A 14416-nucleotide genomic window follows, 5' to 3' on the forward strand; every position below is an offset into this window, starting at 1 on the left:
GGGAGATAAAACTGTTCTGAAACTGATTTATGATGATGGTTTCTACAACGTAGTAAATTTATTTTTTTTAATATTTATTTATTTATTTGGTTGCACCAGGTCTTAGTTGCGGCAGGCGGACTCCTTAGGTGTGGCTTGCAGGCTCCCTAGTTGCAGCACGTGGGCTATTTAGTTGCAGCTCTCTAGCTCCTTAGTTGCGGCACGTGGCCTCCTTAGTTGTAGCATGCGAACTCTTACTTGCAGCATGCATGTGGGATCTAGTTCCTTGATCAGGGATCAAATCCAGTCCCCCTGCATTGGGAGCGTGGAGTGTTCACCACTGCGCCACCAGGGAAGTCCCTAAATTACTGTATTGTACACTTGAAATGCGTGAATTATATGATATGTAAAATATGCCTCAATAAAATTGTCAGGAATAAGAGCTCTAGGCGGAGTATAGCCCTGGAATGTGCATTTTAATGAGCTGCCCAGGTACTTCTTTTTTTTTTTTTTTTTTTTTTTTGCGGTACGCGGGCCTCTCACTGCTGTGGCCTCTCCCGTCGCGGAGCACAGGCTCCGGACGCGCAGGCTCAGCGGCCATGACTCACGGGCCCAGCTGCTCCGTGGCATGTGGGATCTTCCTGGGCTGGGGCACGAACCCGTGTCCCCTGCATCGGCAGGCGGACTCTCAACCACTGCGCCACCAGGGAAGCCCTGCCCAGGTACTTCTTACACTCCAAAGTTTGAGAACCATTCTTAGCATATGAAAGCTCAACCCCGAAAGGATTTTATGATAATCCAACATTTAGGGAAACCAAGAGAATAGATCAGATTTCTATAGATTTAATTAAAATTTGTAAAGACTAAATTAATATTTGAGAACATCATTAAGGCTTGCTGTGAATTAACTACAGGTAATTTGTTTTTACTGTGCTCAGTTCAGATTAAGATAGTCACATTACACGGTTTTCAACATGTATTTTGCAGGTGGAAGAGGCAGTATTCAATTAAATATAGAGCACTTGGTGTGTGAAAAAAATCATCAGCGTAATTTCACACAAACTTCCTTTCTTTTTTTTTTTTTTAATACTGCCACCTGAGATACTGAATGCTTTTTCTTAGGTGTCTTTGGATTTGATTATTGCCAATTAAAGGTGGCAATTCATTCCCTACTGCCTCTTGTCTTCCTACTGAAAGGTGGGGGGAAAGTGGTTTATTGATTTTCATGAAGCTTTTAAATCTGCAATTTTCTAATTCTTCATCAGTACTCAATATTACACAGCTGATGATCTAAAATATAGATGTGGGTGAGTCCCCAACCATACTCCCAGACGTACATGATTCAAACAGGCTGTAACTTGTAAGTACAAGTACCGAATGAAATGCTGTAGGGTTCCCAAATACTGTTTAATTAGAACACTAAATTGCACATCATACTAAACCAGCCAGCAAAAGGCATTGAGTATCTATTTGTCAATGTGTTTTGGCAGACACAGTTAGGGGGGTAAAAAGAGAGAGAGAGAGACCTGTCATAGCATCAGGGCAGACTAGGTTTGAATTTGCAGGTTGGTACAAGACATATTTTATGTAATTATAGAATTGCATGGCTAGAAGGGACAGCAGAGAATAGTTACCTGGAGTAAGAGAACTGAGGTCCAGGATTACAAGTGACATGGCCTTGGGTGGGTGGAGTGCTCTGATGAAAAATAATAGGTATTTGTAGAATCCTTCACCATCATTCACTCAGTGAATCCTCACAACAGTCTTTCAAGGCATTTGCAGATGTGGAAACAAAGCCTTGGAGTGGTTAAGAGCCTTGCAAATGATTATACAGCTAGTGAAAATGCAGATTCTGGATTTGAACTCATCTTTAAAATTCTAAAAATTGTATTCTTTCTCCAGTGCCTCTCATTTCTTTTCATTTGATGGTTCTTTCCACCCAGTGTAAAAATGTCAGTTACATACATCATCTCATATAATCCTCACACAACGGCCATGGAGAGAGAGAGAAAAGACGTATCATTATCCCCACTATACAGATGAGGAAACTGAGGCTCAGGAGGTTTGAAAGAAAAGTGCAGTGACTTCAAGGTCAAGATCTGCCCAACATCACATGAGTAGTACCCTGGCTCCTGGATCAGCAGCATCAATATCCACATCATCAGGGAAATGGTTAGAAATGAAAAGCCTTACATACACACACTACTATATATAACATAGATAACCAACAAGGACCTACTGTATAGCACAGGGAACTCTACTCAATATTCTGGGACAACCTATATGAGAAAAGAATCTGGAAAAGAATGAATATATGTATATGTACAACTGAATCACTTCGTTGTACACCTGAAACTAGCACAACATTGTAAATCAACTATACTCCAACACAATTTTTTTAAAAAAGAAAAAAAATGAAAAGTCTTGGGCTCCACCCCAGACCTGCTTGTCAGCAACTAGGGAGGTGAAGCCCAGCCACATCTGGTTTAACCAGCACTCCAGGTGATTCTGATTCACACTAAGTTTGAGAACCCCTGGGCTATTAAGCAGCAAAACTGACCTGTGAATCCTGATTCAATGCCAGCCCTATTGTACTTCCTTGCATCAAGACCATTAAAAAGCGTACATTTTTTGCACACCCACATCCTTCTTGTGTAATGCCATTACCTCTTTTGGAGTACAGTCCAGTAATTTTTTTTTTTTAATATACCTTGGTCTTTAGAGATCTCTGATTGTGAGTCATTTGTTTCCAATTTTTAAATCAATGTCTCTCTCCTCTCCTCCCCTCTGTCCCCTCCTCTCCTCTCTTCTCCCTTTTCTCTGATGAGTGGCAGCACCTACCACTAAATATGAAAATAGCAGGTGATTGAATGAAGTTTGAGGGTAGTGGTGGGAAATGCCAGGAATTGTAAATGATATAACTTGTTCCATCAAAACACTAGCCTTTTCCCTCAGTCTAGACAAAGAGTATGCAACTGCAGGCTTTTTTTTTTTTTTTTGACCCAACAACGTTGGCCTGCACAGAGTTTGTGTATTTTATTTCTCTCCTTTAAAATTATTGTCAAAATTTCAAAATCAGATTTCTGACTTTGATTCTGACTCAGATTTCCATTTCCCAGTAAGAGAAATTGGAGTATTTGGCAACTCTGGACTGGCGTAAAACAAGGCAACAATGGGCTGCAACTGAGTAGCAGCTGCTCCCTTTAAATGGAGTGCTCACATTTGCCACAGTCTCCACTACTCCCTATTGTATCTCTGACTCTCATGCTAAATGGTACTTGCCCTTTATCTTAGCACTTGTGTTATCACTTATTTTATTGTAAAGAGGAAAGTGAATTCCTTGGCCTATGTGTCCATCACATTATGAGTTAAGAGCTAGACTATATATATTTTTTAAATAGGAGAGTCTATTTCTTGTGGAAATGAAAAATTATCTTGTGTGTGTGTGTGTGTGTAATTTTTATTTATTTATGTATTTATTTATTTTTGGCTGTGTTGGGTCTTCGTTGCTGGGCGCGGGCTTCCTCTAGTTGCGGTGAGCAGGGGCTACTCTTCGTTGTGGGTGCACAGGCTTCTCCTTGCAGTGGCTTCTCTTGTTGCGGAGCACAGGCTCTAGGTGCATGGGCTTCATAGTTGTGGCACACGGGCTCAGTAGTTGTGGCACACGGGCTCAGTAGTTGTGGCTCATGGGCTCTAGAGCACAGGCTCGGTAGTTGTGGTGCACGGGCTTAGTTGCTCTGTGGCATGTGGGATCTTCCTGGACCAGGGCTCGAACCTGTGTCCCCTGCATTGGCAGGCGGATTCTTAAACCCTGTGCCACCAGGGAAGTCCCCATCGTATGTGTTTAATACAGAAAAGAGTAGCCCATTTCATATAACCTTTCTAGCTCCTTTGAGCATCTGAGTTAGTGAACCTTGTCTTTCCATCTGCAAGGCAATGAGATACACTATGAAGAATTGTATCTTCATGCTGGACTTGTCCCAGCATGGCTGGTAGAAACCTGATAGAAACCATCAGATACCTGTTGGGTTTTTTGTAACTTCTTATGTATATATTTTCCCCAGGTGATGCTGCCCATAGCCTTTGGCAATAACCTCTGCTGTATGTGACTCTGTTTCCAGGTGGTGATCATGGAAGTCCAAGGCCTCAAATCCTTAGCTCCAAATCGCATTGTATATTGCACGATGGAGGTGGAAGGAGGAGAGAAACTACAGACCGACCAGGCCGAGGCTTCAAAACCAACGTAAGTTATGTTTCTCCGTGGTTCGTCTTCCAGAAGATTCTTCTCATTGGCACCATGTTGGCCAACTGCAGAGTAAAGGTTTGGTTTCCCCAGCAGGTTATATGAGACATACACCTTGTTTATTTTCCAAACAAAATGACTTGACTACATTTTTATTTGGCAGCCTTAATAAGGTTTCCAACTCCTTCAGAGAGGAAAACAGAAGGAAGTTTAAGACACAGCCTCCTTTCTGGAGGCTCTATGTATCACCTTAGAGAGTTTAGTCACAACCTGCAGGCTTCAATAGGATGTGTAGGAGGGTTTGATAGAAATCTGTTTTCATTATATTTACCAAATAATATTTGGTTTATGGTATGTACAGTTTTTTTTCAAAATCTTTCTCTGTGCCACAGTTATGACTATATCAACAAAGCAGTATGTTACATTAGGCACAACCTATTAATTTGTTAGGTCAACACATATTTGTCAAATGCTCACTGTGCCTGTGTACAGGGTGCTGTTGAACAGTGGAAAGGAAAATAGTCCCTGTTGTTGCCCTACAGAGCTTATAGTTGAGTGGGGGAGCAGAAACATAATTGCACAAATTTATAGTTACAAATAGACATAAATGCTGAGAAAGAAAGAGTGCTTTGTGAGGAGACAGCAGGGGGACCTGAACCAGTTTGTGGAGACAGAGTCAGAGTAGGCCTTCCTGAGGAGTTATAAGACATTTGGTCTGATATTTAAAAGTTGAGCAAAGGGGTTGGGAGTAGAAAGAACATTCCAGGCAGAGTCGGCTTGTGCAAAGGCCCTGTGGTCAGCAGAGACCCTGTGGCAAGGAGGCATTGAAAGAAGGCCAGTGGGGCTGGAGTCCAGAGAACGAGGTATGCCATAAGCTGCCAGTGAGGCAGGAAGAGGCTACACCATGAAGGACCTTGCTAGGCCCCGGAGAGAAAGGATGGGCATGTATGATTAGATATGTGTTCTGAGCAGATTACTCTGACTGCAGTGGAGAAGGCCAGAGTCGATGCAGTAGACCAGTTAGTATTCTATTGCATTGGTTCCCAGGAGCGATGATGATGAGAGTCAATAGACTCTCAGGCAGCAAAAGTTCTTGAGAGATCACCACTCTCTTTCCTCCCTCCCCACCGCCTCTCTTCTTTTCTTTTCTGTCTCAATTAAGCCAGCCAAGGCTAATGAGCATCTCTTTTTACTGTTGTTAATTCAGAAGAAAGTCATAAAAAGGATAACCCATAATGGCAGCTCGCTGCCTCTCCTCCCTCAAAGCACTATGAGCTGTTTGGCAGAACAGGAATAACGTACCAGGATGTTCAAACAAAATAGTTCAAAGAAAGCACTGAATGTTTCCCTGACTAGAGAAAAATCTGAGGGCATTTTATGCCTTCAAGTGGTTCTTTGCATGAATAGGCAAAGGAAGGCCTCAGATGCTCAGATCTGGGTGAAATTAACAAGTGTATGGAGGAGGAAATGGAAACCAAAGCAACTTGTCACACACCATCCTTCCTCCCTTTTTGTAAACTGAGTTTCAATCTGAAAATGAATGCAACTCCTTTTTTACCACCATTGATAAAAATCCCAGTTTTTCCCCCAACTGTCACCACAGCCCGATCATAATCAATGCTATTATGCTGTTGCATTATTTATATGTGCCTTTGAAAAATGTGTAATGTAGGGGGAAGAAAAACCTCTCTGGTGTTTACGCTAACCTTTTAAGATGTTGAGCCCAATATGGTATCATATGTTAGAGAAGGAAGGAGAAAGCTCTGATTATTCTAACAGGCTGTTGTTTCATTTAGGCTATTTTAACTCAAAATGTATTCAGTTTATTGGGTTTAAAGGTTTCAGTTACCAGAGTAAATGATGAGCTGATTTTCATGTGCGTATGAATGTTTAAAACAGAGTTTCAGATTAGAAATAAATATGGAATGCTTTGGTCTAACTACTTGATATGCTTATATTTCACATATACACTTATTCATATCCATCCACATGCATTATGTCCATATGAATACATCTCACACTGAAGAAGTATAATTTTTTTATTCCTCTTCAGTCAGTGAGGGGGTATTACCAAAACCCCACAGAGGGCTTGTTTGTTTGTGTTTTAATACAGTAAGAACGCAACTTTCATAACTCGTGTCAAGTCAAATCAGTCTGTAGTGGCTATCCAAAGTGCTGTGTTGAGAAGTGTTCTGGAGCCAAGTCTGTATTCAGAGGAAAATAATGCATGATCTACTCACACAGGAAGAGGTACACGTGCCCTGTATTTGCCATTTCTAGAGTATCTCAAAGAGATATACCCAGAGTATGAAATCTACCAAAATTCATGTCTCTTCTTGTCTCTTCTTTTCTCCTTTCTAATATATACATTCTCCTTATAATCTCTACTCAGCTGCCTTCTAAAGCCAAATTCTTCTTCCACTTCTCTTCTTTGCTGTTTTCTTTGTCATAGTTCACTGCTAATACTTCTCCTCTGCCTCCACTTTTGTCTTGAGAGGATGAATGAGCCTGTTTGTGCAGGTGCATTTTCTTCCTCGTCTCATGTTTGCACTTGTTCTGCATCCTCTCCATCCTTTCTTTTCTTTGAAGCTTATATTTCTTCTCTTTTTCCTCCCTGCTTCTACTCACAGTTTTTCCCATTACTGCTCTCTAGCTGTCATCTCTGCTACTTGATTTTGATTATCCCAAAAAGTACCCTTTGGAGGGTCATCTTTCATGTGTCCTAATAACTCCACTTCATCATCTGACAAATTTAGCCTTTTTCCTGCCCTCTTCATCTTCTGATTCTTGTCTTTGACGATTCCTACAGCTAGCTGATGTCCATACTTTATTGATACATTCTAAAACCAAGATTCCATTCAAGCCTGTTTTATTTACCGCTTATAAATTCTCTTGTTGCTGCTACCAAGTATTTTACCCAGTAACTGGAACTCTAATATCTTATCCTATCACGTGTCTACAAGGAATTTGGCGTTTTCTTTTTTTTTCCAAGTACAGTCACAAATGCAGGAGTACACTGCATGACCCAGTTTGTCCAAGAGTGATTTTTAGAACTCTAATATATAGACTACTCCAAGAAAAACAAGGATGGGGAGAGCAGTATTACGGTCAAGTGAGGCTGGGAAATGCCAGACATTACATTTTTTCTGAGTTATTCACAGCGTACTTTGGCATTTTAAAGGCTTTGAGGATTTAATTACAGAAAATAAACCTTTTTACCTTTGTTTATTCATGAGTTTCCCAAACTTTTTCAACTACCACCTATTAGCATCCGTTGGAAATGCTGTTCTATATTGTTGAAACCTAGCAATGGAGGGTCCAAGCTCTCTGTCACCTCCTCTATCAAGGTCACCTCTTCACTTATAACCAGGGCCTTGCCCCCAAGTGGTCATTTTGAATTAGGTGCATAATATAAGAAGGCTGTTTTCGTGAGTGAGATGTATTTTGTGGTTGGAAAACATGGCTGTGTGTGTGTGTGTCTGTGTGTGTGTGTGTAGCCCCCTCTCATCCTTACTGTAGTTTCACTTCTGTCATATTTTAGATTCCACACGTAAGTGATATCATATGGTATTTGTCTTTCTCTTTCTGACACTGTTCCCTTAGTATGATCATCTCTAGGTCTATCCACATGGCTGTGAATGGGATTATTTCATTCTTATTTATGGCTGAGTAATATTCCATTGTGTATATATACCACTTCTTCTTTATCCATTTGTCTGTTGATGGACACTTAGGTTGCTTCCATGTCTTGGCTATTGTAAACAGTGCTGATATGAACATTGGGGTGCATGTATCTTTTTGAATTAGAGTTTTCTCCAGGTATATGCCCAGGAGTGGGATTGCTGGGTCATATGGTAGCTCTGTCTTTAGTTTCTTAAGGAAACTCCATACTGTTCTCCGTAGTGGTTGTACCACTTATGTTCCCACCAACAGTGTAGGAATATTCCCTTTTCTCCACACCTTCTCCAGCATTTATTACTTGTAGACTTTTAAAATATATATATTTATTATTTTATTTATTTATTTATTTTGGTTGTGCCGGGTCAGTTGCAGCTTGCAGGCTCCTTAGTTGTGGCATGCAAACTCTTGGTTGCAGCATGCATGTAGGATCTAGTTCCCTGACCAGTGATCAAACCCAGGCCCCCTGCATTGGGAGCACGAGTCTTAACCACTGTGCAACCAGGGAAGTCCCTACTTGTAGACTTTTTTGATGATGGCCATTCTGACTGGTGTGAGGTGATACCTCATTGTGGTTTTGATTTGCATTTCTCTAATAATTAGCAATGTTGAGCATCTTTTCATGTTCTTTTTAGCCATCTGTATGTTTTATTTGGAGAAAGTGAATTAATTTAAATTAAAAAAATATTAAGTAAAAAATAGCACAGGTGGTACCTAGATTTGATAAGCTATCGTGAAACTATCTTGTTTGCTATGTGGAAATGGCATAGATTGGGAAGGTGATATGCAAATTACTTTAATTTGGGAGAAATGATGTAAGGAAACCTGATACATTCCCTGAGTACAAAATATACTCCCAAATGACTGTCTTTCTCAGTGTTTTCTTACAGTGCATGTTATCTCCAATGAAAGCATGTCCTGAGGACTTAAATACAAGAGAAATTTAAGTGATTTTGCTGAAAAGAAAGGCAGTTTGAGTTAGCAGCCCAATATTGTGCTAACTTCTCTGAAATTATATTCTTCTGAGTTGAAACCAAGGGTGCCACTTGGTATTTGATTATGTAACAACTTTATTATTCTCTGACAAACCATGGGCTTTATGATACATGGATTTCATTACTGTCAAGAATTTGAAGATACAATCAAACCATTTCCTGCCATATTCCAAGAGAATAAGAAAATAAAATACCCTAACAGGTAAATCTTGCTATAGCCCTAGCATCTTCTAATGGCATCTTATCTGATGAGAACATACTTAAAAAAAAAAAAAGAATAAAACACAATGACTTTCTATAACATTTTTCTTCTGTGAAATATATTATTTGTCCTAATGGCACAATTCAGAGTGGGTTCAGCTTATTATGCCCAAATTATTCATAGAAATACAGTTCCATTAAATCATCCCACATTAAGTCAGTTACAAAGTTAGAAAAGGAAGTCATGCCCTCCCATTTCTTTCCTCACGTATCATCTTCTTGATGGTACTTCCTTCCTCAATTTAGCTGAAAATGTTTTCTGTGTACTTGGAATGGTTTAAATGGAAACAGAGTACATTTCCTGAATGGCCCCTTGGAAATTTAGGTATAAGGGAATGATGTGAAGGGTAGGCACTTACATTTCCTCAACAAGTGTACATGGGTGCTCTACTTGTGACCAACTAGTAGTGGGGCTACAGCCATGAATAACACCTCAAGCCTTGGCCTCATGGAGCATACATTCTAGTAAAGGACACAGGCAACAAACAAGGAACAAATAACTATACAAGATAATAACAGAATGTAATTTGGTTCCATAAGAAATGAACAGGCTGCTACAGTACAAAGTAATGGGAATGTATGTTACTCAAGTGGCCGAGGAAGCTCACTCAGCATAGGTAATGCATGACTTGATACCTGAAGGATGAGAAAGATCCAGCCATGAGAAGAGCTGGAAAAGCATTCCTGGCATAGGGAACAGCATGTGCAAAGGCTTTGAGGGAGGAAGGGGCTGGATGTGTTCCCGGACTGAAAATAGAGCAATGGGAATAGAGATTAGTCAGAGAGGGGGAATGTGCTACAGGAAGAGTCAAAAGATCAAAGCAGGACCAGACAACGCAGGGCCTTCTAGGCACATGAAGGGTCTTCATTATAAGACCATGGAGAAACCATTGGAAGATTTTAAGCCAGGGAGGGTACGATTGGATTTCCATCTTGAAGCCTGAAGCCTCTTCACGGCCCAGAGTAAACTTGAAAAGACAGGTGTATTGGTCAGCAAATATGGAGCACATACTGTTTGCCAGGCATTGGTGTAAATTGGGGGATAATACAGACATGGCCCTCGATGTTGTAGAGCCTGGAGAAAAGCTGGCTGGAAACATCTGAGTGCTTGGGCACAGAGTGATCAATTCTTCAGGAGCCACTATAGCTGCTGAGAACTGCAAAGCCACCAGATGGAAAAAAGAGGAAGGCCTCCTGAGATTCAGCTTCTTTCTTGTCTACCTTTCTTGAAACTCCAGCTCAAGGTCACAGTCCAGAAGACATTTATGTAATACTGAGTGAAAGCTTGGATACCATTTCTCTCATTTTTCCTTTCTGAGGAACAGGCTTAGCTTCATTCAAAGTTAATTAAATCTTAAATGGTAAAGGCCAACGCTGACCCAGAAATTCAATTTTGCTAGGTTCCCTGAAGACATGTGGGTTGGGAGGAAGCACAATTCTAATCACAGTTTGGGATGCTCAGAGACCAGAAAGCATCGTCCAAAAGCCACAACATGTGTTGAAAGCCAGTTTGTGTTTGCTTGTGAGCTGGAAGGTGAAAGTAGGCTGGCTGCTAAAACAACCATCAGCAGGGTAGCCGGTAGAAAGGAACAGGGTGCTGGAGAACAAGCTTTGGAGAAGGTGCTCCAAGTGCTGCATCCTCAGTTAGCCACCCTGTCTTATGTAGGTCACCAAGCTTTCTGGCTTTACCGTGTCCTGATAAGTGGTATCCAAGGCTCCTTCTCTCTCAAGAGTTTTATAGTTTTTTTTTTCTTCATCTAGCTAATCCTGAGAAGAGCCATAATGGTAGAACTTAATGCAGAATTTTCAGGCATTGCAAGTAACAGCGAGTTGGTGAAATTTCTAGAGTTGGTAGGAGTTTCAGAAGTGGATAATCGAGTGGTGACTGGAGTTTGGCAGTTAGACAGTGATGCTCCATCCAGTTGTGAGACATCCGTGAAAGTTCTGATTTCACGAGGAGTCCAACATTGGGTGGGTATGAAACAAGGATGTATTTTTTAATAGCCCTTTAAGGACTAAGTGACAGTAGGTCCATTTCCTGTCTAGTTCGGCTCCTTGAGTCCCTTGTCTGAGCTTACTTGCCAGTTACATCCGATGATGACATGAACTGAGAACTGGACTGATTGCCCAATCACTGTTCAGTGGAAATACAATTCAATACATGTCTCCCCAAGTGTGAAAAACTGCTGTAGTTGTTATTTAGTGATCAGGAAAAATATAGGACGGAATGTCATACCGTAACTTACCTGTAGGAATGAGATACAGCCCAGAAACTCTAAATTCTCACTAATAAGAAAACAAGAGAGGCTTGGTTTAGATTCATTGGTGCATAGAAGCAGTACAGTGTTGTGGTCAAGAACACAGAATGGGAAGGCAAAGTGCTGGGTCTGAATCTCAGCTCTGTGTCCTTGGGCAGGTCACCTAACTCTTTGTGCCTCATTTTCCACATTCTTGAGAAAATTAAATGAATTAACATATATAAAACACTTAAAACACGGCCTGTCACATAGTAATCCTGCTGGCTATTATTATCATGGCTTCATTCTTGTTGAGAGGGAGAAGGGAGAAGGGAGGAGGGAGACACGCAAAAAAAAAAAAAGTGATCTGAGAGTGGCATTGACATATACACACGACCAAACGTAAGGTAGAGAGCTAGTGGGAAGCAGCCACACAGCACAGGGAGATCAGCTCGGTGCTTTGTGACCACCTACAGGGATGGGATAGGGAGGGTGGGAGGGAGACGCAAGAGGGAGGAGATATGGGGATATATGTATACGTATAGCTGATTCACTTTGTTATACAGAAGAAGCTAACACAACATTATGAAGCAATTATACTCCAATAAAGATGTTAAAAAAAAAACAACAGTGATCTGAGTCTAAAATAGTAATCACTAACATTGATCCAACACTTTCTATGGGCCAGGTACTACATTAAGTACTTCATAGACAATGTCTTATTTAATGCCCTACTGAAATTATAATACAGGTACTATTGCTATTCCATTTTACTGATGGAACTACTGAGATTCAGAGAGGTTAAGTGACTTGGTCAAAGTTGCACAGATAATACATAGCTAAGCCAGGATCCAAACCCAAAGGCTGTAATTTTTGCTCATTCTGCTCCCCTGCCTTTCTGAAAGAAATCACTTCCCTAGAAGAAAGTCTTTTAATTAGCATTAACTACTCAGCAAAACTATCTAAGAGGGCTCATTTCCTTTCCATAAACTCAGTTATTTTGTGAGTTAAATCACTGCCCCTATTTAAATGGTGATGAATGTGCTGGCACACAGGTGTTCCACGTCAGTGCAGCCGCTCAGCGCAGCAGGTGGAATTCAGCCCATAGGCAGCTGTGCTGTGAGGTGCTATGTGTGCAAGTCTGCAAAGATGAGCCAGAGGTGCTTACAGAATTCCAGGAGAGCCACTGATGATGATCATCCTTCTTCAGGGAAACCATTCTCAATAACAATTGCTCCTACCATTTATTCAAATATCCTAGGCACCAGGCACTGAGCCACCTGGTACCAAATGGTAGAGCTGCCCAGAACTGGGTGTGAATCCCAGCTCCACCACTTACCCACTGGGTCACCTTGGGCAAGTGGATGCTCCTCACTGAGCTTGAGTTTCTTCCAATTTGAAATGGAGGCAGTAATACATCCTACCCCATGGGGTTGGTATTGAAAAACAATATGATCCAAGCTAAGGACTGAGTACAATGGATGGCATTTCTTGAGAAATATTGCTAATAGCCAAAAACTCATTATAATATCACTGGATCCCACATGGTAGTGTTAAGAAATAGATACTCACTTTCCCCTCATTACATATTAAAAAAAAAGAAGCTCAGACAAGTCAGGAAGGCTGCCCTAAAGTCCTCTGACTCCCAAAACCCAGGTTATAGGATTCTAAGCACACGGAAAGCAAAAAGCCAAGTCAGCCAAAGGAGAAAGGGCACTATTGCCAAAATGCTTTCCAGAGCAAGAGGACAGACCCTCAGCATAGGCTGCCATCAACTTAATGATACAAGACCTGGTTCCCAGGAGAAAGAGGAATGGAAAAGGGAAGTGGTCTCCTTGAGTCCTCATCTAGACTTACAACACACCTGAGCGTCTTGCCCCCCTACCGCTTGGACCTCTACAAGCCCATTCTTCCAGCTTCTTTCTGGATCAGAGCCTTTGTTCAAGAGAGGTCAAGTGCCGCTGAGATCATACTTTCTCCATGTTCCTAAGTGTCTTATTTGTTTTACGGCAAAACCCCCTGTGCTGTGATATATAGATCACCTCACTGCAGGGATGCTGAGGGGTATGGGGCCTCCAAGGAAGACAGATGCTCTTCTTGGCATGATGCCATCATCAGGGTGTTTGGAAGCCTGTGGGTCTCTGGTGCTTTAGTTCTGGAATCCCTGAAAGTTCCCTGGGTTCATGGGTAAGGACTTAAAAGCTGTCACCCCAGCCCATAGCTTCTGGTTCACAGGATTTGGGGTGGAACTGCTATTTCAGAAAGCCTTCAGCAGATGGAATCTGGTTGGAAACACTGTAGTGATTATGTGGAAAATAAGGCTCAGCACAGGCATCAGAGCAAAAGCTTTGGGTGAGACAATTCTAGTTTGGATTCCAGTTGTGCCGCTAACATTGTTACAGTGGGTAAGTTACTAAATCCGTCTGAACCTCAGTTTCTTCATCTATAAGATGAGGCTAACGATACTTACAAGCTTGTTGATGAGGTATCTATTTAATAATATATGGAGAGCACTTGACACAAATCGAAGAACTATTATTTTTATCTCTATAATTGTTGTTGCCACTGGTGGAGCCAGGATGGAAAGGAAAACAGCACAGGCCATCAGAGTCAGGTGGTGTGAACAAAAGAAGCTTAAGATACTTTCTCTCTCAATGAGATGTCGGGTTTTTTTGGATTTTTAAAATATTTATTTAATTTATTTTTTTTTGGCTGCATTGGGTCTTCGTTGCTGCATGTGGGCTTTCTCTAGTTGCAGCGAGTGGGGACTACTCTTTGTTGCAGTGCGCGGGCTTCTCATTGTGGTGGCTTCTCTTGTTGCAGGCTCTAGGCGCACAGGCTTCAGTAGTTGTGGCTCGTGGGCTCTAGAGCGCATGCTCAGTAGTTGTGGCACACGGGCTCAGTAGTTGCGGCTCACGGACTCCAGAGCACAGGCTCAGTAGTTGTGGCTCACAGGCTTAGTTGCTCCGTGGCATGTGGGATCTTCCTGGACCAGGGCTCGAACCATGTCCCCTGCATTGGCA

The 14416-nt window shown here is 41.6% G+C and overlaps 1 protein-coding gene across 11 annotated transcripts in view; it reads left to right on the forward strand.

Annotated features, from left to right (window-relative positions):
- CADPS (calcium dependent secretion activator) overlaps positions 1-14416 on the forward strand; it is a 478170-nt gene that overhangs the window by 229381 nt on the left and 234373 nt on the right. For all 11 annotated transcript variants that reach the window (XM_081245095.1, XM_081245093.1, XM_081245090.1 and 8 more), the window contains exon 6: positions 4101-4222. In XM_081245095.1, the coding sequence (XP_081101221.1) occupies positions 4101-4222 (122 nt within the window). The remainder of the gene's footprint in view (positions 1-4100; positions 4223-14416) is intronic.

Source organism: Mesoplodon bidens (genome assembly GCF_964165515.1).
Source record: "Mesoplodon bidens genome assembly, chromosome: 10".
NCBI lineage: Eukaryota > Metazoa > Chordata > Mammalia > Artiodactyla > Ziphiidae > Mesoplodon > Mesoplodon bidens.